The sequence below is a fragment of the Penicillium chrysogenum genome (genome assembly GCF_028827035.1).
Source record: "Penicillium chrysogenum strain IBT 35668 chromosome Unknown utg000001l_segment0_segment0, whole genome shotgun sequence".
Taxonomy (NCBI): Eukaryota; Fungi; Ascomycota; class Eurotiomycetes; order Eurotiales; family Aspergillaceae; genus Penicillium; species Penicillium chrysogenum.
Window position 1 is genome coordinate 420120 of NW_026622749.1, and position 27965 is coordinate 448084.

A 27965-nucleotide genomic window follows, 5' to 3' on the forward strand; every position below is an offset into this window, starting at 1 on the left:
CATCACAGCCATGAACCACATAGATATCCCTCCAATTGATACTTGGGATTGTCTCTTCGAAAGAGAAGACAGACCCTTCCCAGATGACCACAGTACGTACATTCCTTCAACATCAAAGCCGGATACTAACAACCATAGTCATCTTCAAATCGCCGCCGGGCGAAGTCCGAACCTTCAACGACATCCGGTCCCAAGCCCTAAGCTTCGGCGCCAATCTCCAAGTCCAATGGGAATGGCAAAAAGGCGATATCCTCTTACTCTTTGCGCCGAATGACATCGATGTCCCCACGTTGTTTTGGGGATGCCATTGGGCTGGGGGAGTAGTCTCACCAGCCAACCCGGCATTCACTGCTGATGAGTTGAAATACCAATTGAGTGACACAGGGGCAAAGGCAATGGTTGTCCACACCTCGCTCTTAGACACTGCACTCACCGCTGCGAAGCGCATTGACTTTCCTATTGCGCACATGTTGGTTTTTGGCCCTCCCTCCTCAGAAGCAGAGCTGCAGCATGTCGAGTCCATGTTGGGAGGTGGAGCTCCTGGAGCAAGACGTCCGAGGATAGACCCAGTCGTCGATACAGCCTTCCTGGTATACTCGTCCGGGACTACCGGACGGCCCAAGGGGACAAGAATAACTCATACCAATCTTGTGACGAACCTCGTCTTGCAGGGACGAGTTGAAGGTCCGCACATGAACTGGAGACAGGATCGGTTCCTGTCATTCTTACCAACATACCACATATATGGTATGTCAATATTTGACGGAGAATCCTCATTTGCAGGCTAACCAGTCTACTTCAAAGGACTTACATGTCTAGTACATTTCCCTCTTTTCCTTGGAATAAAGACAATAGTGATGGAGAAGTTCTCCGTCAAAGGTTTCTTACACAATGTGAAAGCCGAATCGATCACCCACATCTACGCCGTCCCACCTGTTGTCCTGTACCTCGCCAAAGATCCCGCAATGACGCGCGAACAACTATCATCACTGAGAATGGTAACCTCAGCTGCTGCACCACTAGCACCAGATCTGATCCACGCTGTGTACGATCGTCTGAAGGTCCCAGTCCGCCAGGCGTACGGACTGACCGAGTCGACGGCTGTCACGCATCTCCAGGTACCTCTATCCGAAGTATCCAATAGTTGCCAGCTCGACTAACTTATTCAACAGAGATGGGACGAATGGGATAAAGCAATGGGATCAAGCGGCCCTCCATATCCCGCAGTCGAAACGAAGTTCATCGACGACCAAGGAAACCCCGTAACAAAAGGCGACGGCGAACTATGTCTCCGAGGACCGACCCTCTTCCCAGGCTACCATAACAACGCTGAAGCCACGGCACGGTCTATCACGAGCGATGGATGGTTCAAAACCGGTGATATTGGATTCCAAGACGAGGAGGGAAATCTATTTATCACAGATCGATTAAAGGACCTTATTAAATTCAAGGGTTTCCAAATTCCCCCGGCGGAGATAGAAAGTGCCCTGCATGAACATCCGCTTGTGCATGACGCCGCTGTGATTGGACTTGCTGTTGAGAAGATTGCGACCGAGGTACCGGTTGCTTATGTGGTTCTTGAGAAGACGGATAAACCGGCTGAGCAGGTTGCAGAGGAATTGGTGGCCTATGTTAGTGGGAAATTGGCTCCTCATAAGAGGCTTCGTGGTGGGATTGTCCTGATCGATGAGATTCCCAAGGGTCCCGCTGGGAAGATTCTGAAGCGGGTGTTGAAGACTAGGGCAGAAGGTGTCGATCAAGGGAAGGCTATTGGTGCTTCAATCTATGACGATCGGTCTTCCAAGCTGTGATATTTACAAGAGCAGAAATAAGAATGTCTGCATTATTTATGGCTACAAACTCTTACAAATGTACACGCCATGCTTTGATGACGGAAGCTGGAAAATACGAAAAGGACGCAAGGACGTGAATTGTTTCAAGCGCAAATTAACAACTAATCACAAGAAAGCCGGGCAAAGAAGATACGAGTATCCCATACAGAAAATAGATCCTCGAGACCCGGTATTGGCCTCTTGGTCATTTCAGTCCGAACAGTGAAACCCAAGAACAAAATAATCACAAATCATCAAGGCCAATTACAGAAGGGACGCAAGCAGCATGAAGAGACCTCCGGCACCACCAAGGGCAAGAGAGGGAGCGCCGTTAGGAGATCCGGCATTGGTGGAGGTCTCGCTGGATGAAGAATCGGAGGTACCCGAGGAACCCGAACCGGAAGAAGACGGGGTGTTGACACCACTCTTCACCTCAAACTTGACATCGGTAATTTCCTTGCCGGTGTGGTCATACACCTTCTGGGGGATGGTGGTGGAAGAGACAGAGACGAACTTGCCGGAGGGGGCATCGGGGAGACCGTTCTTAATGTAGTCGGCGACCTTGGAAGGAACCTCGGGCAGATCCCAGGCGTTGTAGAAGGACTTGTCCTTGATGAGAGAGGCACTGCACGCCTCGGGCTTGACACTGGTCTGTGTGGCGTTGCTTGAGGTGATGCGTTCCATGTCCAGCTTGTTGACCTGCTTCTCGAAGTTATCATAGTCGACAAGAGTGGTCACGGTGTTGGAGTTGTTGACCTTGACCAGGCCGTAGTCATTGTCCTCCTGGGTCCATTCGTAAACGAGACCACCGGAGAAAGCCTGGGTCATCTCCTCGCCGTAGAGGGCCTGCACTTCGGTGAAGACACGGGGCTGGACCTCGTTGCAGCCGTACTCGGAGAAGAAAACGGGAACAGTGGCGTTGGTGAAGTCCTCGGTCAGGACATCGAAGCCGCTCTTCTTGTAGGAGGATTCACCGCACCAAGAGTAGGAGTTGAGGCCGAAGAAGTCAGAGCGGGAAGAAGTCGAGTTCTTAAGGTCACACTCGAAGTAGTGAGCAGTATCCATCAAGATTTCACGGATATCGGCAGCAGAGTATCCAACGGGAATGGCGCGCTTAGAGTTCTTGGCGATGTAATCCTTCATATCACGAACGATGGCACGGACGTACTTGGGAACCAAGTAGTGAGCATCCTCGTTGATGACCTCGTTTCCAGCGAAGAAGCCCAGGACGTTGTCGTAGTTCTTGAAGCCCTCGATAACACCGAAGACCTGCTTGTAGTAGATGGCGCTGTAGGTGGTCCAGGGGGCGCTGCGGTCCAGGTAGCCACCCGCCAGCGGGTTGCTGACATCAAGGATCATGTAGATACCGGCGGCGTTGAAGATTGATGCGCACTCGTCGTGGTTGAGAGAGGGCTCCAGGTTGTACACACGGATGGTGTTAATCTATGGAAATAAGTTGCTGTACGGTTAAGGGAGATAGGATCTGGACATACACCCAGGCGCTGCATGAGGGCAGCATCACGCAAGCAAACATCTGCATCGCTCAGGGGGTCTAGCTTCTTGGTGAAGCCGGCTGCACCACCGGGCTGGTAGCTATTGAGAGGTCAGTCACTGTACAATGTGGGCAAGACAGAGGCAAGCCTTACTCAACACCGATAATCTGGAAACGATCCTGGGTCTTGGAGTCAACAAAGTCCTTGCCGCTGACTTCGAGCGGGGTCAAGGCGGCCGCGGTGCTGGCGAGCGCACACACGGATGCGAAGAGTTGAGTGTAAGACTAGAATAGAAGGTCAGCTTTTGGGTCATAGTAGGGGATATGGCAGCACATACAATCATTGTAAACCAAGTGGGTATAGAAGATCAATCAAAATATGTAGAAAGACGATATAAAAGGGAACCTTAGAATGGGATAAGTCGATATAATAACGAGAGACAGCGCAACGGCGCGGATTTGGGAAGGAACGACTGGAACGGAAGAACGGAGAAGAAGAAAAAGACGGACTCCTAAGGACTTTTAAGGCCTTAAATGGGGATTAAATGGGTTAGTTAACTAAATGGGTTAAATTAGTTCACTGCAGTAATTTCATAGAGAAAGTCAATTGATCAGCGGTCTCAATTTTGTGGGGACCGGCAGTCTGTGGACAAATAACACAAATAATAGGGGTCTTGGAGGGTCTTGGGGGGTCTTGGGCGGTTCTTAGGGGGTTCTTGGAGGTTTCATGTCGTTTCACTACTTAGTACTGAAGAGCAATTATACAACTAAATTATACGGAGTATCCTACTATGTATGTAATTGCCATGATAAAATCAAAAAATAAAAGATGGAAGGTCCATTTCTCGTCTCTTTCCCACTGTCATTCCTTTCCCCAAAACAAACTTGTGGGCCAAGTCCGGCCAAGAATCCCGCTCAGGGCCAAGATGCCTTCAATAATGACTGCTTGGACGCCACGTCTGGGCAAACTGGGCTACCTGGGCTGTGTTGAAATGCGTTACATTCAGGGGGTACTCCCTACAGACAGAAATATCCAAGTCCCTCTTTTCTGTTATAAAAAGTTAGTACTCCATCCTGAGCTCCATCCTGAGCTATGCAAACTATGGAGTAATTTTTATAGTGGAGTTAGGGCTTGTACGTTGTGGTCTTGTTTTTCAGGCGTCAAACAGCTTGCCTAACTCGGAACTTCCTAACTTCTCTCATACTTCTTTTATCCTACTCTCGTTCTATATATATACATATATATCTCTCTCCAACCATAGCATTTCCAATCGTCTGGAATAAATCTGACCTGTAGAACTGAATCAGTCCTGAATCAAGGCATGTCTTGGCACTGGGTTCTAGCACGGCGGACCTCGGAAGATAGCTCGGTATGTCGCTCTACGGTGTGCCGGACCAATCCACATTGAGGATAACTGACACTGCCTCTCTTGTCTGTTCCACTGGCATTCGATATACTTGGTCTCTTCTTCTTTCTCATCCCATCTTCGCAACCCGCATGCGATGCCAACAGGAGAGAAAATGCATTCGATGCTAATAGGCGTGGATATGCCTTGTCTCGGATGACCGCTCTAGTGTGCACTAAACAGAAAAGTCACGGAAGATCCTTCATATCACTACCAAATCATCTTCCTATGATCCATGTTCGAAGGTTTGGTTGCTAGGATCCGAATGAAAGAAGTTCCTTCTAAGAATGCGCCAGTCTATAGATTGTCTTCTTGGGTACAAGATGGAAAGGCTTATATACCTCATACGGAACAAACCAAAAGAGGAGAGGTAGCTTTAGATTGGTGGTATCTCATCTGCTCCATCTGATTGGGATATTTGGCAATGAACCGCCATCAATCCGTCCAACTTGGATAGTAGCCTTCATCCACATCCCTTTTGTTTTCCGCCTCCCCCACGGGGCGTGGCCAACGAACATAACAGTTCTCCGCGATATAAATTATGTGATACAAATTTGAGAAGTCCATCTAAAATACAAGTTGTTGAGTGGTCGGGTTCAGTTTTCTATTCGATGTTATCGTCAGGGCCAGCCTTGGCGCCGGTGGATTGACCATCAAGTGCGATAAGCTCGGCGAGGATCTCGAGGGTTTCCTTGGGGACGGTCTTGTCGTAAATTCCGATCAAATCCTGCGTAATCATAGCAGTTAGAATCATAAAGACGATGAATAAGTTACGTCGATATGGCTTGTACTTACCTGAGGCTGAGGGTAAACCTTCAATGCTTTCCAGAAGGCGATTGCTGCTTCGACTTGGGAGCCTGGAGATTCAATTAGCGATCTGTTTATTCCAGTTCCCGAGGTGTAACCGATATCTCGATCCCGTCTTTCGGAATCCAGATAGGATAACAATGGATGCAACTTACCTTCCGAGGCACAAAGAGATTCGCCCAGTGCGACTTGGTTCATAAAGAAGCTTTCCTTCTCTTCGAGATTTGTTGGGAGTTCACCGTTCTTCTTCACTTGTTCGAGCGCATTCTTGAGCTCTGCAAGTCTGGCTGCGGCGCCGGCCTCTGCCTCCTGTTTCACGCTTTGTTCAACCTTCTTGTTGTTCTTCTTCAGAGACTTGCGGAAGCTAGGGTCGCTTTGGCGCTTGTGATCGAAATAAACGGCGTAGGCTAGTACAAAGGGTTAACAATTGAAGAACGCGGCGAGACGAATGCTACATACCGAGAACTCCCGTCAGAATCGTGCCGGCCACGATGGCAGTGTTTCGGAAAGCCATAGTGAAGATGTGTGATGAGATCAAATTAAAGGTGTAGGATTTGTCCCGGCCTAGCAGCTTATGGGGACTTGGAGAGGCGATAGTGGTAGAGTGATGGTTGGGTGATAAAAATGTTTCAAAGGATGTCGAGATGCCCGGAGCGTATTATGTATTATATAATCATGTCCGCAGCCCGAGCGTCATCCCCTTGACCTCCCGCGACGTTTCCATTCCTTGATTATTGCTACATTGCCAAGTGAAATCACCATGGAAGGCAGAGGATTGACTCTGAGGAGCAAGTCTCGTCGACAGCGCCCTCAGATTAGTGCTCCCAAACCCATCTCCGGTCCTCTACCTCCCAATACCAGGTCTCCCGAGTCAGGCCCATCCGCAATCCCCACACGTGAGCGGGCACCCCAGAACGATGCGACATCAGATTTGGTAAAACGGCGATACTCGACCCGGTTCAATAGCGCACCGGAATTTGATAACAAGGCTCCTCCTGTTCCGGCACTTCCAACTCAGACGCCCGGGGGGCGCGGCGGATTGGCACCGGGAGCTATTCCGAGAATACCATCACCAGCGGACCCGAACTCACCAGCACCGAAAGTCGACCTTAATGCTCTCCGAGATCCCAGTCTTCCAGTTGATCGATGTTAGTGCTCCCTGGGCTGCCGATTTGCGTTTGTCAAAGCTAACCAGGAGTTTCCGATGCTAGATGTGGCCGGTCTGCTTGCCAATGCGTCCGAGGAAGATATCCGAAAGTACCAAGAAAGCCTACGCAAAGTCAAGAATCGAACATCCACCGATCTACAGCAAAATGTCTACCAGAATCGCACCCAATTCATCAAGATCAGTAAAGAGGCAGAGAAGCTCAAGGATGAAATGCGAACCCTCCGTACCCTCATGGCGGAACTCACAACGGCACTTGGACAAACAAGCGTAGGAAATTCACCTAACCCCATGTCACCGATGGAGGACTCTTTTCCCAAACGCAATGCGAATCGCAGCTCGGTCGCCAACCTTGAGAGCATGTGGAGCGTACAGCTACAAACGTTGTGGAAAACAGTGGAAGGGTCGCAAAAGTGGCTTCCAGCTGCACCGGGACGGCACATTGTCCTAGAAACTGGTAATTGGGTTGAGCTGGACTCAGCCACCTGGAAACCAAGACGCCCTGTTCACATTGTGTTGTTGAACGATTACCTACTCGTGGCTGCGAAGAAACGTAAGCGGGTCGATCAAAGTCACCCCAACCATCGAGGACCTGTTCCAACGAGGCTAGTGGCAGAAGATTGCTGGCTTCTTAACGATATTGACATGATTGATCTCGGGGCCAATTTGGGAACGGGGCAAGCGCGCGAAGAGGCTTTGGATCGGGGCATTGGGAGGTCGATCAGCATCCGCGTGGGATCCAAGCCCTTTACATATCGCCATGACGACGCTTCAGCGAAACAAGAACTTTTGGCAACTTTCCGCAAGGCAGTCGAGGACCTGCGTCGAACCATGCGCTCGGAGACTGAAGCGGCCAGCAAGCCCTTAGAAGCATATGGATATATGGCTGGTCGGCACCTTTCCCTTTCGAAAAAGCCAGAGTCTTTCGACCTCTCTGATACCCCGAGAGACAAATCTGATCTGCGCATTGATGTGGACGGGAAACAGCAGAACCTTCGCTGGGTTGAAGGGCAGGTTGACGAGCTTGATATCGATATTGCGCTTCAACGATTCGAGGCTTCTGTGCTCAGCATCGAGCGACTACGGAAATTGGCCAAGGGTCTCAAAGGCAACACCATTGCACAGGACGTTATTAGTTTCAAGGTCGACGGACGAGCGACTCGGCTTGCTGGCATCCTCTCCCGGGCATTGGTTGATAATCACTCATTCCCGGTCGCTACCAAGACTCACGTTACCTGGTTGACTCGGTTAGGGTTTGAGGATCAGGCACGTGAGACTTACCTTAAGGCACGTTCGGACGTGATCGGCCAACGCATCCGGTATGTTCATATTCTATCACACAAGCTTATGTTCACATGCTGACTTTATTTTCCTAGGGCTTGTATCTTCGAGGGTGATCTACCTCTTTACATCTTCCAGATCTCCTACGTCTACTTTACCCTGATCAAGAACACCATCGGTATCTATCAACAATGTTTCCCTAGCGTAATGAGCAGCTCCTGCATTCGCTGGGCGAAGCATCACCTCGACGGGTTCAATGCTCTGCTCAGCCGACAGCTCAGCAGCGTGCAGCGTGGCACATCTGTTTGGCAGAAATGCCTCGATATTGTACACGATCATGTCGCTCTCTTGGTTGAAGTGGGTGTCGATTTCACAGATTTGGTAGCTCGTGGACTGGAAGAGAATGGCGAAGGATCGCTGGATGGGCCACGCACCGTCCAACCGGGCGAGCTGGCACAAGCACCGACTCCGGGATCCATGCTGTAGTCGATTGTGAAATATTGAATGCCGATGCCGAATTAGCGATCTTGATTTGGAATTTACTCTATGATTACGTTTAGGCAGAACAAATACTTAGCGTCCTATGATCTCACCCTAAACCCGAGGCAGACGGAGATAACATGCTATCCCCGACTTGCTCCCATGACCTTTGTTTCGCGCATCACTCACCGTCAACTCCCAACAACCATACGAATGATGAAGGTCATCCTCACAGGTTCAACGGGGTTCATCGGCCGCGAAGTCTTATCACAATGTCTTGCACATCCTGCGATCACCTCAATCGTAGCGCTCACTCGACGAGAGCTACCAGCACATGAAAAGCTCAAAGTCACATTAATTGAGGATTTCATGACCTACCCTGACTCGATCCGGGATGAGATTCGAGATGCCGAGGCATGTATCTGGTACGATCCCTGCCAAGAGTCAGGATCAGGGCGATATTGACTTCTCTTCCATGTAGGACACTGGGCAAAGCTCACATGCCTAATAATGATATCGCTCGACAAGTGAGTCTGGACTATACTCTTGCAGCAGCGCAAGTCTTCCAAGAGACGTGCCAGAAACCGTTCCGGTTCGTATACTGCAGCGGTGCTGCCGCTGAGAGGGATCAGACTAAGCCGCTCTGGTTTATGCAGGAGTACCGGCGCATTCGGGTACGAGGACCTCGATGGAAGTATGGGAATTTCACTGACCAGTTGTAGGGCCAAGTCGAGAATGAGCTTTTGGGATTTGCTGGTGATCACCCTGGTTTCGAGGCTCATATCATGCGCCCGGCTATGGTGTTGGCCCCGGGTATGAGTCTACACGGTCTTGTGTTTGGACTTGGGCCATCGGTGAAGCTGGATAATTTAGCTGGAGTCACGCTTGAGCTGGCTTTGAAGGGTGGGAAGAAGAGTATATGGGAGAATGCTGATCTCAACCGTGTTAGGTGAGATCTAAGAGTCTAGTACAACATTATGACTGTAGTTGGATTGAGTAATTGATTTTCATTACTATTCTACTATTGAATATATTAACTGTTCTAAACAATTGAACTATTCATATTGTTCTACAACACTGTATTTCTCGCTCAAATACTCCACAGGGGCGTTTTCTCCGCAATCGGCTAAATTCAGCCCTGGGGGGAATCACGTATGATGTTCCTCAATTTCTTTTTACCCCTCCAGTTTCTTATGCCTACCTTGCCTATTTGATTTATGTTAAGAGTCGCAGTATTCAAGTGCCAAGGAGTCAAGAAGTCAAGAAGTCAAATCAAATATGCCAATCCCTACCCTACCCCTCTTCGCCGCAGCGGAGCAGCATGCGCGCCAGAATCCCGAGAAGATCGCGGTCATTGACACCACGAAACAACAATCTTTCACATTCGTTCAATTGCTGGCCGACGCAGCAGCGTTAAGGAAGCTCATAATTGAGCAATTGGGATCAACGGACGACTTGGAAGAGCGACGCATTGCGTTCTTAGTCCCGAATGGATATGACTACGTCGCTACGCAATGGGCCGTGTGGGCGGCAGGAGGTGTCTGCGTTCCACTTTGTAGGTTGAAACCATGAAGCGCAATGCGAAACACTTGTATTCAATACTGACATCTGCTAGGCATCAGCCACCCAGTGAAAGAACTGCTATACACCATCGGAGATTCGGACCCCTCATTGATTATCGTGCATCCGGAGTTCGAGAAGATCGCACCCTCGCTGCGCGAAGGCTGCACCACCGATATACCATTCATAGGGCTGGAGCCATTCTCTCGAAATGAGACCCCGACTTTACCTTCTTTCTCCCCGCCGTTTGCGCTCACGCGCCGCGCCCTGATGATCTATACCTCCGGAACCACATCAAACCCCAAAGGCTGCGTGACAACACATGAGAACATTACCTTCCAAGCGAGTTGTCTGGTTAAAGCCTGGGAGTACAAACCCTCAGACCATCTTATCCACGTGCTGCCACTCCACCACGTCCACGGCATCATCAATGGCCTAGCTGCAAGTTTCCTAAGTGGTGCGACAGTGGAGATGCATCCGAAGTTTGATCCGAAGGTGATCTGGGGCCGGTGGCAGGACCACGGCTCCTCGACCTTGTTCATGGCCGTGCCGACCATTTACTCCCGTCTGAATGACTACTTCGATGCTCATATCCGCGGCACGGAACAAGAAGATGCAGCGCGTGCCGGAGCTCGTGCTCTACGACTTGTCGTCAGTGGATCCGCGGCCCTCCCGACGCCCATTAAAGAAAAATTCGCCGAAATCACTGGCCAGGTTCTATTGGAGAGGTATGGAATGACCGAGATCGGCATGGCGCTCAGTTGCGGGCTGGAAGTCCAAAAGCGAATCGACGGTAGTGTGGGGTGGCCGTTGCCCGGCGTGGAGGTACGACTGACCGATAAAGAGACCGGTCGGATTGTGGACGGAGTGGATGAGGACGGCATGATCGAGATCAAGGGCGGGAATGTCTTCCGCGAGTACTGGCGGAAACCGGAAGCGACGGCCTCGGAGTTCACGGCGGATGGATGGTTCAAGACGGGTGATGTGGCTAAACGCGATTCAAGCGGTGCATACTTCATCCAAGGCCGTGCTTCTGTTGACCTGATCAAATCCGGTGGATATAAGATTTCGGCATTGGAAGTTGAGCGCAAGATGCTGGCCATTCATGCGATTCAGGAAGTTGCAGTGGTCGGGTTGACCGATCAAGAATGGGGACAGCGAGTCGCTGCAGTTGTCAAGTTCCGAGAAGGGGTATGTTTGCGTTGTGTCCAGGAAACTGTTCTATTGCATGGCTAACACTGATACAGACTGCACCGATGGAACTTCCTACTCTACGGGCTGAGCTCAAGAATGAGATGGCTCCTTATAAGATCCCAACCGTTCTGAAGGTTGTGGATGGGATCGAGCGCAATGCTATGGGCAAGGTGAATAAGAAGGTCATTGTGCAAAAGTACTGGCCGGATAAGGCATGAGCTGGTGAAGGGGAGATATTCAAGTCAATTAGCGAACATACACTCTACTGTAGATTGAACATAGACATGAGAAAGTGAATATACCAAACAATATAGATCATATCATTCTTCAAAGTGATCCTAACAGTATAGACACATTAATCATCATTTCAGCCTAAAATTTCTATAGATCCCTAGTTAAAATAAGGACTCTCTGTACTTCAGCACCTGAAAACACGCAATATCTATGCCGCTCGCCGATCTTCAGGTGGAATCCGATCTCGTCATCTCAACCCCAATATTGCTCATTCCCTTCTTAGTTCCCCTATATCAATGATCTTATTCGCTGTCTCCATGGGAAAATGTTTTATTGCGGGGATAATGGATGATGTGCTTCATGTTATATATTTCTCATATCCCCCTCTCTCCATATATCATAGCTCTAATTCAACCCTCAATTCAAGACAATTTGCCTGTAAGTCACTATGACTACATCAGAAAAGCACGATGTGCGTATTGGCACCGAGAGCGATGCCAGTGCTTCAAGTATCAAGGGCATCAACGAGAAGGCCTTGTTACGGAAACTGGACTACCGTCTTTTACCACCACTCACGTTACTCTATTTACTCTCGTTTTTGGATCGCAGCAATGTGGGAAATGCCCGTCTAGAAGGAATGACAACCGACATCAAGATGTGTATGTTTTGAGTGTTTTATATCGATCCCAAGGCTAATTGGGAGATACATAGCAGAAAACCAGTACCTCACAGGTCTGACTCTGTACTTTATCGGCTATGTTCTTTTTGAGATTCCTTGCAATGTGAGCAATGCCTATTGATAATAGTACCCCGTGGAAATGATCATACATATACTGAACAGCTGCATTCAGATCATCTTGAAAAAGACAACCCCGAGAATATGGCTTCCGACTCTCACGCTCGTCTGGGGAATAGTCGCTACACTCCTCGGAGTAGTACAGAATTACTCTGGATATCTGTCTTCACGATTCTTCCTGGGCGTTGCAGAGAGTGGACTGTTCCCCGGCGTGGTGTTTTACCTGTCTATGTGGTATAAGCGGAACGAGCAACATTATCGCGTGGCTCTGTTTTTCAGTGCTGCCTCACTGGCAGGTGCCTTTGGTGGAGTCCTGGCTTGGGTTGGTTCTCTTCTCCCGACAGATAAACACAGCTAATGATTCCCTAGGCAATTTCTCACATGAGAGGGGTGGGAAACTTGAATGGTTGGAGATGGATCTTCATCCTAGTACGTCCCGATCAACCATGTCATTCTGTTATGCACAAGCTTACGATCAATAGGAAGGGCTGTTGACTGTTGCTGTTTCGATCATCGCCTATTTCTGGGTATACAACTACCCCTCAACAGCGGAATTCCTATCAAAGGAAGAAAGGGAATTCATCCAATTTCGTCTGAAGAATGACAGCGATGCCACTCGGGATGAGGAATTCACCTGGTCGGCAGTACGAGACGCATTCAAGGACCCCAAAGTCTGGCTATACGGACTCGGATTCCACACGATGTCCTTGCCACTGTATACCTTATCACTCTTCCTTCCGACAATCATCAAAGAACTCGGGTACTCAGCCGCAAAAGCCCAGCTACTTTCCGTGCCGCCGTATGCAGTAGCATTCTTCTTGACTATCGGGGTTGCCATTGCATCCGAGAAGACTCGCAGCCGCGCCCCGTTTATCATGGGATCGTCTGCCATTGGATGCATCGGATACATTCTCCTGCTATCACAGCACCGCGCGGGCGTGTCTTATGTCGGAACTATCTTCGCTGCCGCAGGGATTTACCCAGCTGTGGCTATTGTGCTGTCTTGGCCTGCTAATAATGTGTCTGGCCAGACTAAACGTTGCATTGCCAATGCCATGCAGATCTCAATTGGGAATCTGGGTGCGGTGTTTGGAACACAGCTATACCGTAGTGAAAGTAGCCCGCGATACTTCCTGGGTCATGGGTTTGCTTTGGGATACCTGGTTGCCAACATTGTGGTCGTTGGGATCCTATGGGAGATTCTCCGACGGGAAAATGCTGAAAAGCAGCGTGTTAGGGAAGCCCAGGGATTGAGCCCGTTGATGGGAGATGTGGGTGATGCAGAGGGAGAGTTCCAAGGGGATAAGGATCCTCGTTGGGTATTCCAGACTTGAAAAGAAGGTCAGGCTCAGATGAATTCATGAAGTGTATTGCCAGAGTGGGTATATAAAAATGCAAACAGTCGCCAAGTCCGAAGTCCCAAGTCCCAAACCCCAGAAGATGCCAAAGATGGAAAAAAAGAAAAGAAAAAGAAAAAGAAAAAATGCCAAAAATGCCAAAATAAACCCGAAACCCCCCGAATGACCCGACATACCCCGAAATACCCCAAATGACCCAAAACGGAAAACACGCAAAGCACGACACACACATAACACACATAACACATAACACATAACACACGTATATCACACATATAATATACACACATAGAAATATAGACATACACTAAACGGGACCGTCAAATGAAACGGAGATTCATCTAATCTATACAGCGGTTTATTCACGCTGCGTACGGAGTATCGAAAACATAACTTTTCAAACAGGAAAAACAAACGTCTCGCGTAAATCCATGGCCCCTTTTCCCAGATGATTATAATGGCAAAAGAGTTTTATATTCATGGCGCCAAGACGAGAGCAAGGAGAGCCATGCGGCAGTAGAGGCCGTAGCGCATCTAGAAGGTAGTTAGTATATTGTTCAAGAAAAGCAGGGGGAATTCAAAGCATACCTGGCGGAAGTAAGCAGCCCGTTGGTCGAAGTCGACTTCCTCAGAGATCTCGGCGTTGCGAGGGAGGGGGTGCATGACAACCATGTGGCTCTTGGCGTGCTTGAGCAGAGCGTTGTCGATGACAAAGGTGTTCTTGAGACGCTCGTACTCGGAGAGGTCGGTGAAGCGCTCCTTCTGCACACGGGTGGAGTACAGGATGTCAGAGCTGGCGACAATCTCGGGAGTCAGCTCCTCAGACTCGACAACCAGCTGGCCGGAAGCAATGATCTGCTGGCGGACATCCTCGGGGAGAGCGAGGGCCTTGGGGGCAACAAGCTGGATGCGGACATCATAGAACTGGAGCAGCTTGATGAGGGAGTGCACGGGGCGGCCGAACTTGAGGTCACCAGTGAAGGTGATGGTCAGGCCGGTGACAGTGCCCAGCTCCTCGCGGATGGTGAACAAGTCCAGGAAGGCCTGGGTGGGGTGCTCAAGGGAGCCGTTGCCACCGTTGATGACGGGGACCTGGGAGTACTTGGCCGCGATCTCGGTACTGTTCGAGTTGGGGTGGCGCAAGACAACAGCGTCACCGTAGCAGCCGAGAGTGCGGATGGTGTCCTGGAGGGTCTCACCCTTCTGGGTAGAAGAGTGCTCAGTGGAGATGGGGATGGTACGTCCACCGAGGCGCTGCATGGCAGCGTCGAACGAGGCCGAGGTGCGGGTAGAGGGCTCGTAGAAGAGCGTGGTCAGGACACGGCCTTTCAGGAGGTCAAGAACACCGTGGCGCTGCACACCAAGACGCATCTCCTGCGCGATGGTGAACAGCAGGTGCAGGTCGGCGCGAGAGAACTGGTTCACAGAGAGGATGTGCTTTCCACGGAAAGGAGAGCGGGAGAGCATATCAGCCAGCGAGGGGGAGATCTGCGAGGAGGGGGCGTAGAGGGGAGGACCAAGTTCACCGACACTCGGCACAGCGCTGTCCAGGGCACGGAAGCGGCGGGGAGTGCCATTGATAGAGCCGTGCCTATCGAGGGAACTGTCAGGACGGGCCATGGGGGTCACGGGCTTCTGCACAGGCGAGGTGGGAACGATGCGGTGAGTGGACATGTCGGCACCCTTGATGGCATCCTTGGTGATTTCGCCGTCGAGGCAAGAGGTCTTGCCCTGGAAAACGACACGCTGAACGGAGCCACGCATCATCTTGCCGTTCAACGGAGACCAGGCGTGGGGGCTCTGGAAAACGTAGGGGCGGTCGACCTCGACCTCGAGTGAGCTGTCGACCTGGTCGTGCAGCTCGAAGATCTTCTTGGGGTTGTCATAGAGGCGAGTGGTGACGTCCTCGGTGGTCAGGCGGCCCTCTGCGACAGCAGTGAACAGCAGAGGAATGGACTCGGCGATACCGGACTCGGGGGTAGCCTCCTTGCCAGCGAGCTGGAAGGGAATGCTGCCAATGGAGAAGACATCGATGGTACTCATGTGATCCCAGAGAGCCTTCTGGTCCTCGGCGGTGGGCAGGGAGCTGCAGGCCGGGTACTCCTCGCCGGTAAGGAAGAGGGAGTAGATGGAAACATCGCAGGTCACCTTCAGGCCCTTCTCCTTGCTCAGAGCAATCAGGCTGATATCCTCCTTGGAGCTAACACTCATGACGTGAATGTTACGGCTGTGAAGGCTGGCCAACAACAGAATCGAGGCAAGATCAGTGCTCTTGGCATCAGTGATCAGAGGCTTGTTCGAGGGCCAAGAGCTGAAGTGGTTGGTGACAGTGGCCACCTTGTTGATGTTGCCCGACAGGTGGTTGAAGGGGACGAAGAGAGAGCCAACCTCACCAGTCATCTGGATGATCTGGTCCGAGTTGGTGGCAGTGGCAGCAACAGAGATGTTGAAGTCGCAGAGCGACTTGCCCTGGGCGTTCTGCTGGACAATCTTCAGGTCGCGGGACGAGGTAACCGAGCTCTCAACGCCGACCGGCATCACACGGATCATGCTGAAACCGCCTGCAATCGAGGCCTTGGCAACAGCCTCGAAATCCTTGGAACCCGCGGAAACGAGGTTCGGGACGAACGCAGCAATGTTGATCAGACCCGGAAGGACCACAGTGCGGTGGCTAGTCTGGTAGTCGGAAGGGATGATGTTCAGAGGGAAGTGGCGAGCAATAGCCTCGATCAGGATCTTCGCATTCTTGACGTTGGTGACCAGAGGAGTCTGGTAGTCAACAGCCATACGACGAGTACGGTAACCCTTGGACATGTAGTTGGCGGGGCGACGGAAGCGGTTGTTGGACGGCAAGTTGACGTACAGATCGATGAGGTTGTTGGACAAGTGCTGAGTGAGAGAGTACTCAGACTTCATGTCCTCCTCCTCGTGGTCCGGAAGATGCTCGAGGTACTTGACGGGCACACCGTTCTCCTTGAGGAAATCAGCGGTACCAGCAGTGGCGAACAGGTTGTAATCGAGATCGCGCAGCTTCTTGATCGAGGGCAGCATCTCGAGCTTCTCCTTGTAAGAACCAATGGAGAAGAGGATGTTGCGGCGCGGCAGACGGAATCCAGTGGACAACAGAGCCTTCAGGTAGGCCTCGTACTTGTCACGACCGAACGAAGCGACCTCACCAGTAGAGGCCATCTCAACACCCAGGACGGGGTCGGCACCGGACAGACGCGAGAACGAGAACTGGGGGACCTTGACACCGACGTAGTCCTTGGGAACGGACACAGGGGGGGTACTCCTGGAATGGAGCTCCAATCATGGCCTTGGTGGCCATCTCGATCAGGTCGACACCCATGACCTTGGACACGAAGGGGAACGACCGCGAGGCACGGACGTTGCACTCAATGACCTTGATGTCATTATCCTTGGCAATGAACTGAATGTTGTAAGGACCAGTAACGTTCAGGGCATTACCAATCTTCCGGGTAGCCTCCTCAATGCGACGGACAGTCTCAGCGCTCAAATCCTGGGGAGGCAGGATGAGAGTAGCATCACCAGAGTGAACACCAGCGTTTTCAACGTGCTCTGAGATGAAGTGGCCAACCATAACACCGTTACGGGCAACAGCATCCATCTCAATCTCCTTGGCGTTCTCAATGTACTTGGTGATAACAACGGGGTGCTCACGGGAGACATCGACAGCCTGGTTCAAGTAGCTGGCCAGATCGTGCTCGGAGTAGACAGTGTTCATAGCAGCACCAGAGAGCACGTATGAGGGACGGACCAGCACGGGGTAGCCGACCTTGTCACAGAAATCGCGGGCCTCGTCAATGCTAGTCAGCTCCTTCCAAGCGGGCTGATCAACCTCGATACGATCCAACATGCGGGAGAACTTGTAACGGTTCTCAGCACCGTCAATCATCTCGGGGGAGGTACCAAGGATGTTGACATTGAGACGGTGAAGAGGCAGAGCGATGTTGTTAGGGGTCTGACCACCCATAGACATAATCACACCGCTGGAAGTCTCCAGCTGGTAGATGTCCAGAACAGTCTCCAGGTTGATGTTCTCGAAGTAAAGGCGGTCAGCCTCATCGTAATCAGTACTGACAGTCTCCGGGTTGTAGTTGACCATGATCGTCTTGTGGCCCTGTTCGCGGAGCGTACGAATGGTACGCACGGAACACCAATCGAATTCGACCGACGAACCGATACGGTAGACACCAGAACCCAGGACCATGATACCGTGATCGTCGAAAGACAGATCATGCTGGGAAGCATTGTAGGTAAGGTAGAGGTAGTTGGTCACGGCAGGGAACTCGGCGGCCACGGTGTCAATCTGCTTGACAATAGGAGTGATACCAGCCTCAACACGCATGCGGCGCACAGCAAGCTCGTTGGAGTCCAAGAACTTGGCGAGCTGGCGATCGGAGAAACCAAGCTGCTTGGCCTGGCGAATCATAGGCACAGGCACGGAGGTAGCATTGAAGGTGGACATGGACTTGCCGAAGTCGCTGAGGCCCTTGAGGCGGCTAAGGAACCACTTGTCAATGTTGGTGAGCTTCCAAATGTCATCAACAGTGTAACCGGCGGCCATAGCATTGGCAATGGCAAACAGACGCTGATCAGAGGGAGTCTGGAGCTCGCCCTTGATGGACATAAGGGCATCAGACTCGTTGAAACCAAGGTTGTGGAAATCAACCGAGCGAATAGCCTTCTGGATAGCTTCCTCGAACGTTCGACCAATACTCATAACCTCACCGACACTCTTCATAGAGGAACCAAGCTGAGTAGACACGCGAGTGAACTTCTTCAGATCCCAACGAGGGATCTTAACCACGCAGTAGTCAAGCGAGGGTTCGAAGCAAGCGCAAGTGGACTTGGTGACCGAGTTCTTAATCTCGTTCAGGGGGATACCAAGACCCAACTTGGCAGCAATGAAGGCAAGAGGGTATCCGGTAGCCTTGGAGGCCAGGGCGGAGGATCGAGACAGACGAGCGTTGACCTCAATGATGCAGTACTCCCTCGAGAAGGGGTTGAGGGCATACTGAATGTTACATTCACCGACAACGCCGAGGTGACGAATGACGTTGACTGCAGTGGTTCGCAGCATGTTGTAGTCCTCGTCCGAGAGGGTCTGGGAAGGAGCAACGACAATGGAGTCACCAGTGTGAATACCCAGGGGATCGAAGTTCTCCATGTTACAGACAGTGATACAGTTATCCTGTGCATCACGGACAACCTCGTACTCAATCTCCTTCCAGCCCTTCATACTGCGCTCAATCAGCACCTGGGGACTGACGGCCAAAGCCTTGGTGCAGAGCTCCTTCAGCTGATCCATGTCCTCTGCGAAACCACTGCCCAGACCACCAAGAGCGTAGGCGGCACGAACAATGACGGGGAACCCGATTTCCTCGACAACACTCAGGGACTCCTCGAGGGTAGAAGCAGAAGCAGACTTAGCGCACTTCTCGTTGATGGAGTCCATGCTGCGCGCGAACAGCTCACGATCCTCGGTAGTAATGATAGTATCAATAGGGGTACCAAGAACCTTGACGCCGAGTTCTTCGAACTCATCCTTGAGCTGGATACCGACCGAAAGGGCAGTCTGGCCACCGAAAGTGACGTAGATGGCATCAGGACGCTCGTGCTTGATGACCTTGCGGACGAACTCGGCGTTGACGGGAAGGAAGTAAACCTTGTCAGCCAGGCCCTTGGAGGTCTGAATGGTGGCAATGTTGGGGTTGATCAAGATAGTGTAGATACCCTCTTCCTTCAAAGCCTTAATGGCTTGACTGCCAGAGTAATCGAACTCTCCAGCCTGACCAATGCTGAGACCACCAGAACCAAGAACCAGAACCTTCTTGACCGAGACTCTGGGGGCAGCCAGGACATTCTCAGCCTTGGTGCCGCCGGGGAAAGAGACAGGCAGCTTGAGAGCCTCGGGGGAGGCGATGGTAGACTGGATGGTGCTGATGAACACATCGAACAGGTACTCGGTATCCCGGGGGCCGGGTGTGCTCTCGGGGTGGAATTGAACACTGAAGAAGGGGCGGCTGGTGTGACGAATACCCTCGTTACTGCCGTCATTGGCATTGACAAACAGCTCTTCCCATCCGTTCTGGAGGCTGCTGGCATCCACAGCGTAACCGTGGTTCTGAGAAGTGATGTGGCACTTGCCAGAGAGCATGCTTGTGCAGGGGATGTTGTGACCGCGGTTACCGAACTTCATCTTGGTAGTCTGAGCACCGACGGCGCGAGCAATCAACTGGTGACCCAGACAGATACCGAAGACGGGGGTACGGGCATCCTCGAACATCTTGGCCAAGTTCTTGGTGGTAACGGTCAGGGTCGCAGGATCACCGGGACCGTTCGACACGAACAGACCGTCGAAATCCTTTCCAGCAAGGGTAGGGAAATCGTAGTCCCACGGCACAACCAGAACCTCCACACCGCGGGCAAGCAGACAACGCAGCTGGTTGTACTTCATACCGACATCCAAGCAGAGGACACGGACTGCACGGCCCGAGGGGTGTTTGAGGGCGACATCAGCGGGAGGTGTGAATAGGCGAGGTTCGCGGATAGAGACTGCAAGAAAAATGTACTGTCAGAAACCAATTCCTTGTTTGCTTTTTTTTTAAAAAAAAAAAATTGTATCAGCTTGGCAGATAACTCACCCTCAGCAACAAGGTTCTTTGTGTTTGGGTCCACCCATTCGGTCTCCTCGAAGTATGACTTCCAGTCGGCACCGGCGGCACCAGCAACATCGGGGGTGGAGCCAGACTTTTGCAGCAGCATGCGACCCAGCATGCTACCGGTCTGACGAAGGCGCTTGGTCAAAGCACGGGTGTCGACACCGTGCATAGCCGGAATGCCCTCGGACTTGAGCCATTCGCCCAGGGAGGACTTAGCCAAGAAGTGCGAGAAGTCCTCACCGGCGTAGGATGCCACCACCAAGGCCGAAATGTGAATCTGACTAGACTCGAAGTGCTTGGGCAAGTCCTTCAGGAGCTCACACATCTGATCATGCGAAGGGACACCGTAGTTACCCACAAGCGGGAAAGTGACGACCAGGATCTGGCCACGGTATGAGGGGTCGGTGATGGACTCGGGGTAACCGACCATACCGGTCTGGAAGACCAATTCACCCGAGACGCTCTTTTCAGCACCAAAGTTGTAACCCTGGTAGACAGTGCCGTCTGCGAGTTCGAGGGCAGCCAACCGGTCTGAGCCACCCCGGACTGGGATGGCGGCCGGCTTGATCACTCCATTGACAGAATCCATGTTGGGCAGGGTCTCTGGGTAACCAACCACACTACCGAGGTGTGGGCTGGTAGGCAGAGCCGGATCTTCAAGGGAATTGGGAGACATAGTTGGTGTTGAGGGAGCAAGTCCTCTCGAGGACGATCTAGTGCGATCTAGTGCGAGCAGGTCACTCTAGTTCATCTGCGAAATTTGGATTGTTTGGCTTGCAAGAGGAAAAAAGGACCGCAAAAAGGAGTATGGATATAAAAATGAGAAAAAGAAAACGAGTGCTGCAACCAGCTGTGGAGGAGGAAGAGAGGAAAGGCGAGTTCGGCAGAAAATATTTTCATGCAAAAAGCTTTTCCTTGGCCCCACTCTTTTTTCTGCTTTCGGTAATCCTTTTCACCGCAGAGATTTTCCGCTGCCCTGATTCCTATTATGGAATTATTATGCTATTGTATGACTCAATTTTTTATTATATGGTCAATTGATAACTAGGTAAGTTTTGGGGGGATTTCTAGATACTCTGTGTAAATCTGATCTTCTCTATATACATGTAGACGTTACTGCATATGATGCAATGCACGGGCAGTGGGCCGATAACGGATCATATATTGCTGTGGGCAGTGGGTATATACCTAGGTTTAGGTATACCATAAGTTATATCTGGAGTAGACTAGCATTAGATATATCAATTATAATTGATTGAGATATATTACTATCGTCTCATCTTAGAAGATAAATGTGTAGCACAAAGCTTGTCAACCCTTCTATGTTGCACATGTGAGTATTTCTGACCTATCGAGTACTGTTATATGTCGGCGTGCTGTATGTATATCCTCTGCATATTGTTGAAACAACAGGATTAATAGCCCAAAGAAAAAAAAAACCATCGATATCCCTAGAGATTGAAGCATAGATATAACACCTAATAGCTTATGTATTTAAAGACATAAATATACAAAGAATATCAACGTTATACTGGAAACTAGATAAGCTTGCAAGGGATGAACCGGGGTAATCAGCACAATGACGTGGGGGGTTGGCCATAGTGGGAGCTTAGATTTTCCAACACTAAAAAAAGATACATCTGGGAGATCGTTGGACTAAATTAAATCCCGCTCTGGCCTGGACTTTTGACTTTGAACTTCCTGCTCGTTTGCTTTGCTCTTTTCCTTTGTTTATCGCGTCTTCGCGTTTTATCTCCGCAATGATCTAACATCCCACAACCTCCCAACAGACGACCTCGGTGATGCTGATCTAAATCTTGAATCTCCTCGCCATGTTCGCCTCGCTGCTCCGTCCAAAGCGCCAGCGCGGGCAGATCGAGCAGTCCCCATTTTCGACCCCCTCCCCATGGTTTCGCGCGCACAACTCGCGACGCGTTCCCCGAGCCGATGAAAGCAGCGACGATGCGCCAGAGCTTCGCGAAATCGATGAAGAGGATCTAGACCAGGACTGGGAGGAAGAAGAAGAGGATGGACCACTTGAGTCTACACCTCTACTGCCTATGTTCTCTGCGTCGCATTTGGGTACGCAGAGATCTTTGGGGTACAATGTAGCCGATTCACAATTGACCAACATGATTAGATGCGCTACCCGTTTACAACATCACCCACGCCATCCGTCCCTTGATCGCCTCCCGTTGCGAAACCACCCTAACATGGGACCAATTACGCTCGCCGCAGGTCTCCCAATTCCTGATCAAGCCGATCCTGCAAAAGATCATGTCGGCCCACTTTTCGCGCGCGACCCTCTATGCACTGATGGCCAATTGTCTCCAATTCGAGAGAGAAATACACCTAAGCCCGGGGAATAGCGGGGCGAATCAAACACGGGCGATGGTCAGTGAGCTGTTAGCGATAAAGCTATTGCGGGAATACTCGACCCGAGAATTGATCGATGCGCTTTCCTACGAGTTCTACCCACTCCAGGGTCAGGATCACTCCACGGTGTTAGTCACTGGGGCGCAGCGGAAACGGGTGGTTGCTGCCCGTGTCTCATGCTTGGAGGTCGCTATCCGCGCCCAGGCCAAGCGGTTCTTGGCCCATCCTGTCGTGGTACAACAATTGGAGGCTATCTGGGCGGGAACTATTGTCTTTCACTCTGCCGCCGACAATCTCCATCGTTCCGGGAACATGAACCAAGGTGGGAACCTGGATTATGGAGCAACGATGGATCCCAATGGCGACATTGCAACTGAATCCAGCAATAAGACCCTTCGGCGATCAGTGACAATCTACAACCCCCGGGATGCATCTTTGTTCAAGTTATCGCGGCTGAGAGTGCCGCGCTACCGACAGTTTCTTTCCACGGTATCCTTTGCGGTGCTCTTGGGACTATTCCTGGCTGTTCTGGAACAGCGAAGCCGCAGGATCACATCCCTTGAGATTGTATTCTGGTTTTGGAGTGCCGGATTCATGCTTGATGAAGTTGTGGGGTTCAATGAACAAGGCTTCAGTCTTTATCTGATGAGCTTTTGGAATCTCTTCGACGTAGGGATTCTGCTATTGCTCTTCGCGTATTATTGCTTGAGGATATACGGTACATTCCTGACCTATCCTAGAAGTCAGTTTATCGCAGATCAAGCTGTAAGTTTCTCCGTCTGTACTAAAGTTGTTCTATCCACGGTATATGCTAACTTATTTCAGTTCGATGTTCTTACGGCTACAGCTCCTTTGCTTTTTCCGAGGTTGTTTTCCATATTGGATCATTATCGCTACTTTTCTCAGCTCCTCATTGCTTTCCGAATAATGGCATCGGATCTGATCGCAGTTTTCATACTCATCGTCATTTCTTGCTCTGGCTTCTTTGTTTCTTTCTTATACTTTGGAGACAACAAGTCCCCCAAAGTGGTGGCTTATGGTTTGTTCCAGATGCTGATGGGATTTACACCAACCGCATGGGCAATGTGGGATGAATACGACTTTTTAGGGAAAACGATCCTGACGGTCTTCCTATTCATCTGTCATTTTGTCGTCGTCACTATCTTGATCACGGTTCTGACCAATTCCTTCATGAGGATTGTCCAAAACGCAAATCAAGAACATCAGTTCTTGTTCGCTGTCAATACTATCTCGATGGTCAAGTCTGATGCCTTATTCTCCTACGTGGCGCCGACAAACGTCATTGCCTGGCTAGTGACACCATTCCGATACCTGATGCCGTTCCGCGAATTCATTCGGCTCAATCGGACCATCATCAAGATAACCCACTTACCCATACTCTTCACAATCTGTCTTTACGAGAAGACAATCCTCTGTTCCCGCGTTGTTCAGCCGATGGATCTGATTGAACCTGCCTCACAAGATGAGGCTCCAGCTCATGCGCAGAAATGGAAGCCTAGTCGATTCCGTGGTTTCAGCACCAGTGCATCAGTTTTTAGGCGAGAGCCCTCTGTGGCAACATACCAGAAAGATCGAGCGTTGGAGGAAGTGTTTCGACGCCCATACAGTGACGATCGGATCCGAGGGCCCCCGAGCACTGTGCATGAACGCCAGACCAATAACGTCATCAAGGACTGGATGCAGGAGATTGGCTCTGGGCCAGCCAATGGACCGGATGATGGAGATTCGCTGGTTGTGGACCATCGTGGGATGCGGCAACGACCCAAATTTCCATTCCGGGCTAGATTAGCCAACCAACCTAGAGATTTCACTGAAACAACCCGATCAGTTGCTTCGAATCCCGAGGACCGAACAAGCATTGCAAGCCCAGTCATCCGGCCTCGGCGTACAAGACCGTCTGTCTCGCCCAGTCAGAAACGACAACTCTCGCATCATACAGACATGGAGGGCGACGATGAGCTTACCAGTAACGATGGTGACTCGAATGATGACAAGCACTTGGCGCCAGGCTCCACAGGCGAAACAGCCGATTCTGTTGCAGGTGCAGACAAGCCCTCGCCCAAATTCTACAGCTCTCGCCCATCCACCGCAAGAATTATCTCAGGTCGCAACAGTCCTACGCGTCGCATCAGACATACGCGAAATGCTTCCGGGGTCACCATGTTGTACAATCCCGTTGGATCTCCAAATGAAGAGACAGAAGGCCGGGTCACGCCTACACGGCCAGATGCCGATTCTTCCGACGGAGAATCACCCCCTGTCGCCTCTACCTCGGTAGACCAGGGTACCATGAAGCGTCACATTCTCGACGTACCTCGTCCTCGGAATGCTCCGATTGGACTCAATCATATGTCCGTTCCCCAGATGGACAGCATCTACCTATCTGATCGCCCCACAGGCACCCGGCCTCGATCATCCCTTCTCTTCGATCTTGGATCCGATCTTGGCGACAACAAAGCCGTGGCGGGTGGCTTTGCTGGTGCCCTTCCGTCTAGCTTCCAGACCCAACTAGGCTTTGCCCCACCCGTTATTCGTCGTGAGGCACCAACCCAAACCCAAGACATGCTTAGCAAGTTAGTTCTAGCTCGCATGAACAACATCGAAGAAGGATTCCGCGAGGTGATTAAAGAGTTCAAAGATTTCAAAGATCTCCGCCGCAGCGAATCCAGTCGCAGTCCAAGCCGACCCGATGAATCCCGGGGGGCTACACGTGAGAAGAAGAAGCGTGACAAGAAAGACTCGAAGAAGAGGAGTATCAATTCACCCGGAAGCCGGGCTAGTGGTGGAAGCCCATTCAAAGGAAACGGACCCAATGATGATACCCTGCCGTCTACCTAACTGTTCCATACGTTCTGTTTCTGCCTCCCGGCGGTAGCACCGTGTAAAAATTCCTGTAAATTGATCGGGTGGTTCTTTTACTTTGCGGATATCTGGTTTTGGCCTGGGGTGTTGTTTTTTATTTTGCGGATACCAGATACCATCTCATTCGGGGTACATAACGGCTTCAAGGTTCAATGTTCATCAGTCCATAAGTACATGAAATCTTCGTATTCCAAACTTCCTATCCAATTCAATGCTTTATTTCCTAGTATGGTCCATGCTCTCAGGCCGCATTGCCCTTTCCCTGGACGCTGATAACTATCCCTTTCGTGGTGCCCGGGCAGTGTGTCCAGTCGTATCGCCTTGGGCTGTTTGACCAGGGGAGCCCTGGAACGCTGCTACCTCTTCGCTCGTATTGAGCGTGCCTCGCTGGGGAGCTAGGAAGCGGAACACCATATATGCACCGCTGATGACGCCCAAGGCGCTTAGTACGGCGACGTTGCGGGTCCTTGTTTCCTTCTGTGTTAATACGAATGGGCATCTATGTGTAGTCATGGGCATGATACTGACTTCATCGGCTTCCGACCCTGATAAACGGCGTCTGCCATGGTAGCCATGATGGGGTTGTAGATGGTCTGTAGATAGGTTGTATATGTTTTTGATAGCGCAGGATGCTTCGAAAGGATTCAATTACAAAATTAAATTTCCTGGATATCTATAGAAAAAGAATGACATGCACATGAGCACATGGTGATTAATGGTATCCGCCACTTCCAAGGTTCTCGCGGGCCTTCCCGAGATCAGGTTGTCACTTTGCAGAGTACTCTCTCTTCTTATTTTTATTTTTACTAGCCCTGACTAGGTAGCGCACTAAAACAATGTGAACACCTGGGCATTGAACATGGCTATATAAGGTTTGAAGTGCTGAAGATGGGAGTTTAGGAAGTACCTGGATAACATCCGTGGGCAGTACCATTTCTCCGCCTGGATCAATACTTCAACAATAATATTTCTCAAAAACATCTACTACATCCCTCGTTTCTGTCCTTTCGTTGGTACACTTGCTGCGGCTCAATTACGTTTAATGGACGCTATTATATGATATCGAAGTTAGTGCTACGAGTGGTGCCTTGTTTCAATCATTTTACGATGTTTTCGATATATTATATATCCTGCGGCTACTACTAAGGGAACGCAGAAGAACCAGGGGAAGCCCCCTAATCAAACCCAACCAACCCGCAAGATTAGAACAGCATTAGTTACCGAATCATTTAAAGTGAAAAACACTATCGTCTCGACAGAACCGCCTTGCCCCAAAGCGGGCATTTGATAGTCCCATTGCTCAGCACGGGCCGATCGTGTACGGTATCTCCTATATAACTATGCATTTTACATTTATACGAATTACTACATCACTATAAACAATTCTAACCGGCTGATATTTTCGCAGTCCGAAACCTAATACCTAGGTAGGTTGAGGTCACCAACAGTTAATATAATCAAAGGAAAAGAAGTAATCGAATGTGAACTGTAAACTACACCAATTAGACATAATCTGCAGTGGTAACTCAGCGGTAGAGTGTGAGATTGCAATCTTGCCCTTCTTGGACATTGCATTCATCTTGAAGTCCCGTGTTCGATCCACGGTCACTGCTTTCTTTTTTGCTCCGGTGTCTCGGAGCTGGGCTGTGCGTTGTTGGCCCGGGGGACTCAATTCTTTTGATAAAGTCGGTGTGCACCAAGATCTGCGATCCTCTACGAGCAAACGAGCTGCGCAGGTTACATAGTAAACGCGGTATAGACAATTGTCGTTGAGATATTTTAATTTACCACATTTAGCTAAGGTATAGACATAGTTAGGTGAGGTTGTCTTTAAAGAAAGGGGCCGGCCGGAGGGGTTGCAGGCTGGGCATATTTAGGTAGTAGTCGAGGTTAAATCTTGGTTACCTTGCAAGGAGGGTTGAATCTCGATAATCGAATACACTTACTTCCATGGGTAGTTCTTCAATACTCAAATATGATCCTTTTCGAAGACATTTACTTGATATCTCTTCTGGCAGGGGGTTAGTACGTATGCTTGGTGTGGCTCAAGTAGAATCAGTATTGAAGTTGTTGAAGTTAAGTGTCACGAGTAGAACGTTCAATATTAGAACCATTACACACGGCTTTATATATTTGAAAATATACCTACAGTAATATCCGAAAGAAGATCTGAAAGACCACCAACAAAGACATCTGGGCATGCCCAGGTGGCAAGGACTTGTTTGTCACCTCCTAGGCAATTGTATGTATGCGTTGTATCTCGTGCTAGGCAGCAGAGCCTCATTCCACATTTTCCCCACTCCCACTTTCTCTCCCCTGAGAACTTCCTAGATATCATAATTTACTACTCTTGACTTAATTTCAGCTTATTACATATCTTCACATGTAGTAATCTCCATCTACATCTCATTTTCT

At 50.4% G+C, this 27965-nt stretch overlaps 10 protein-coding genes across 10 annotated transcripts; 6 read left to right on the forward strand and 4 right to left on the reverse strand.

The window, feature by feature from the left end:
- Nucleotides 1–10: 10 nt before the first annotated feature.
- On the forward strand, nucleotides 11–1811 carry N7489_000173 (acyl--CoA ligase; the record flags this gene model as incomplete). The annotated part of the gene is made up of 4 exons (XM_056705928.1): nucleotides 11–92; nucleotides 139–747; nucleotides 805–1118; nucleotides 1173–1811. 4 exons carry the CDS (start codon nucleotides 11–13, stop codon nucleotides 1809–1811), a joined length of 1644 nt encoding a protein of 547 aa, XP_056570230.1.
- Nucleotides 1812–2096: 285 nt separating this feature from the next.
- gel2 (1,3-beta-glucanosyltransferase gel2) lies at nucleotides 2097–3668 on the reverse strand (the record flags this gene model as incomplete). Its single annotated transcript, XM_056705929.1, has 4 exons — nucleotides 2097–3275; nucleotides 3326–3425; nucleotides 3479–3609; nucleotides 3663–3668. The coding sequence occupies 4 exons, from the start codon at nucleotides 3666–3668 to the stop codon at nucleotides 2097–2099; spliced, it is 1416 nt and encodes a 471-aa protein (XP_056570231.1).
- A 1666-nt stretch (nucleotides 3669–5334) lies between these two features.
- N7489_000175 (TOM complex receptor protein TOM20) lies at nucleotides 5335–6051 on the reverse strand (the record flags this gene model as incomplete). Its single annotated transcript, XM_056705930.1, has 4 exons — nucleotides 5335–5457; nucleotides 5526–5587; nucleotides 5693–5944; nucleotides 5997–6051. The coding sequence occupies 4 exons, from the start codon at nucleotides 6049–6051 to the stop codon at nucleotides 5335–5337; spliced, it is 492 nt and encodes a 163-aa protein (XP_056570232.1).
- A 246-nt stretch (nucleotides 6052–6297) lies between these two features.
- N7489_000176 (exocyst subunit EXO84) lies at nucleotides 6298–8469 on the forward strand (the record flags this gene model as incomplete). Its single annotated transcript, XM_056705931.1, has 3 exons — nucleotides 6298–6685; nucleotides 6749–8021; nucleotides 8079–8469. 3 exons carry the CDS (start codon nucleotides 6298–6300, stop codon nucleotides 8467–8469), a joined length of 2052 nt encoding a protein of 683 aa, XP_056570233.1.
- Nucleotides 8470–8625: 156 nt separating this feature from the next.
- On the forward strand, nucleotides 8626–9416 carry N7489_000177 (putative nucleoside-diphosphate-sugar epimerase; the record flags this gene model as incomplete). The annotated part of the gene is made up of 3 exons (XM_056705932.1): nucleotides 8626–8888; nucleotides 8945–9137; nucleotides 9186–9416. The coding sequence occupies 3 exons, from the start codon at nucleotides 8626–8628 to the stop codon at nucleotides 9414–9416; spliced, it is 687 nt and encodes a 228-aa protein (XP_056570234.1).
- Nucleotides 9417–9741: 325 nt separating this feature from the next.
- N7489_000178 (acyl-CoA synthetase) lies at nucleotides 9742–11435 on the forward strand (the record flags this gene model as incomplete). Its single annotated transcript, XM_056705933.1, has 3 exons — nucleotides 9742–10018; nucleotides 10079–11214; nucleotides 11271–11435. 3 exons carry the CDS (start codon nucleotides 9742–9744, stop codon nucleotides 11433–11435), a joined length of 1578 nt encoding a protein of 525 aa, XP_056570235.1.
- Nucleotides 11436–11899: 464 nt separating this feature from the next.
- Nucleotides 11900–13581, forward strand: N7489_000179 (uncharacterized protein; the record flags this gene model as incomplete). The annotated part of the gene is made up of 5 exons (XM_056705934.1): nucleotides 11900–12110; nucleotides 12163–12233; nucleotides 12303–12569; nucleotides 12617–12676; nucleotides 12730–13581. The coding sequence occupies 5 exons, from the start codon at nucleotides 11900–11902 to the stop codon at nucleotides 13579–13581; spliced, it is 1461 nt and encodes a 486-aa protein (XP_056570236.1).
- Nucleotides 13582–14036: 455 nt separating this feature from the next.
- N7489_000180 (bifunctional carbamoylphosphate synthetase/aspartate transcarbamylase) lies at nucleotides 14037–20967 on the reverse strand (the record flags this gene model as incomplete). Its single annotated transcript, XM_056705935.1, is given in 4 exon segments — nucleotides 14037–14139; nucleotides 14194–16869; nucleotides 16883–20184; nucleotides 20274–20967. The coding sequence occupies 4 exon segments, from the start codon at nucleotides 20965–20967 to the stop codon at nucleotides 14083–14085; spliced, it is 6729 nt and encodes a 2242-aa protein (XP_056570237.1). The 3' UTR covers nucleotides 14037–14082.
- A 1156-nt stretch (nucleotides 20968–22123) lies between these two features.
- On the forward strand, nucleotides 22124–25526 carry N7489_000181 (ion transporter; the record flags this gene model as incomplete). The annotated part of the gene is made up of 3 exons (XM_056705936.1): nucleotides 22124–22373; nucleotides 22432–23432; nucleotides 23493–25526. 3 exons carry the CDS (start codon nucleotides 22124–22126, stop codon nucleotides 25524–25526), a joined length of 3285 nt encoding a protein of 1094 aa, XP_056570238.1.
- Nucleotides 25527–25826: 300 nt separating this feature from the next.
- Nucleotides 25827–26125, reverse strand: N7489_000182 (uncharacterized protein; the record flags this gene model as incomplete). The annotated part of the gene is made up of 2 exons (XM_056705937.1): nucleotides 25827–26049; nucleotides 26079–26125. The coding sequence occupies 2 exons, from the start codon at nucleotides 26123–26125 to the stop codon at nucleotides 25827–25829; spliced, it is 270 nt and encodes an 89-aa protein (XP_056570239.1).
- Between the last annotated feature and the right edge of the window lie 1840 nt (nucleotides 26126–27965).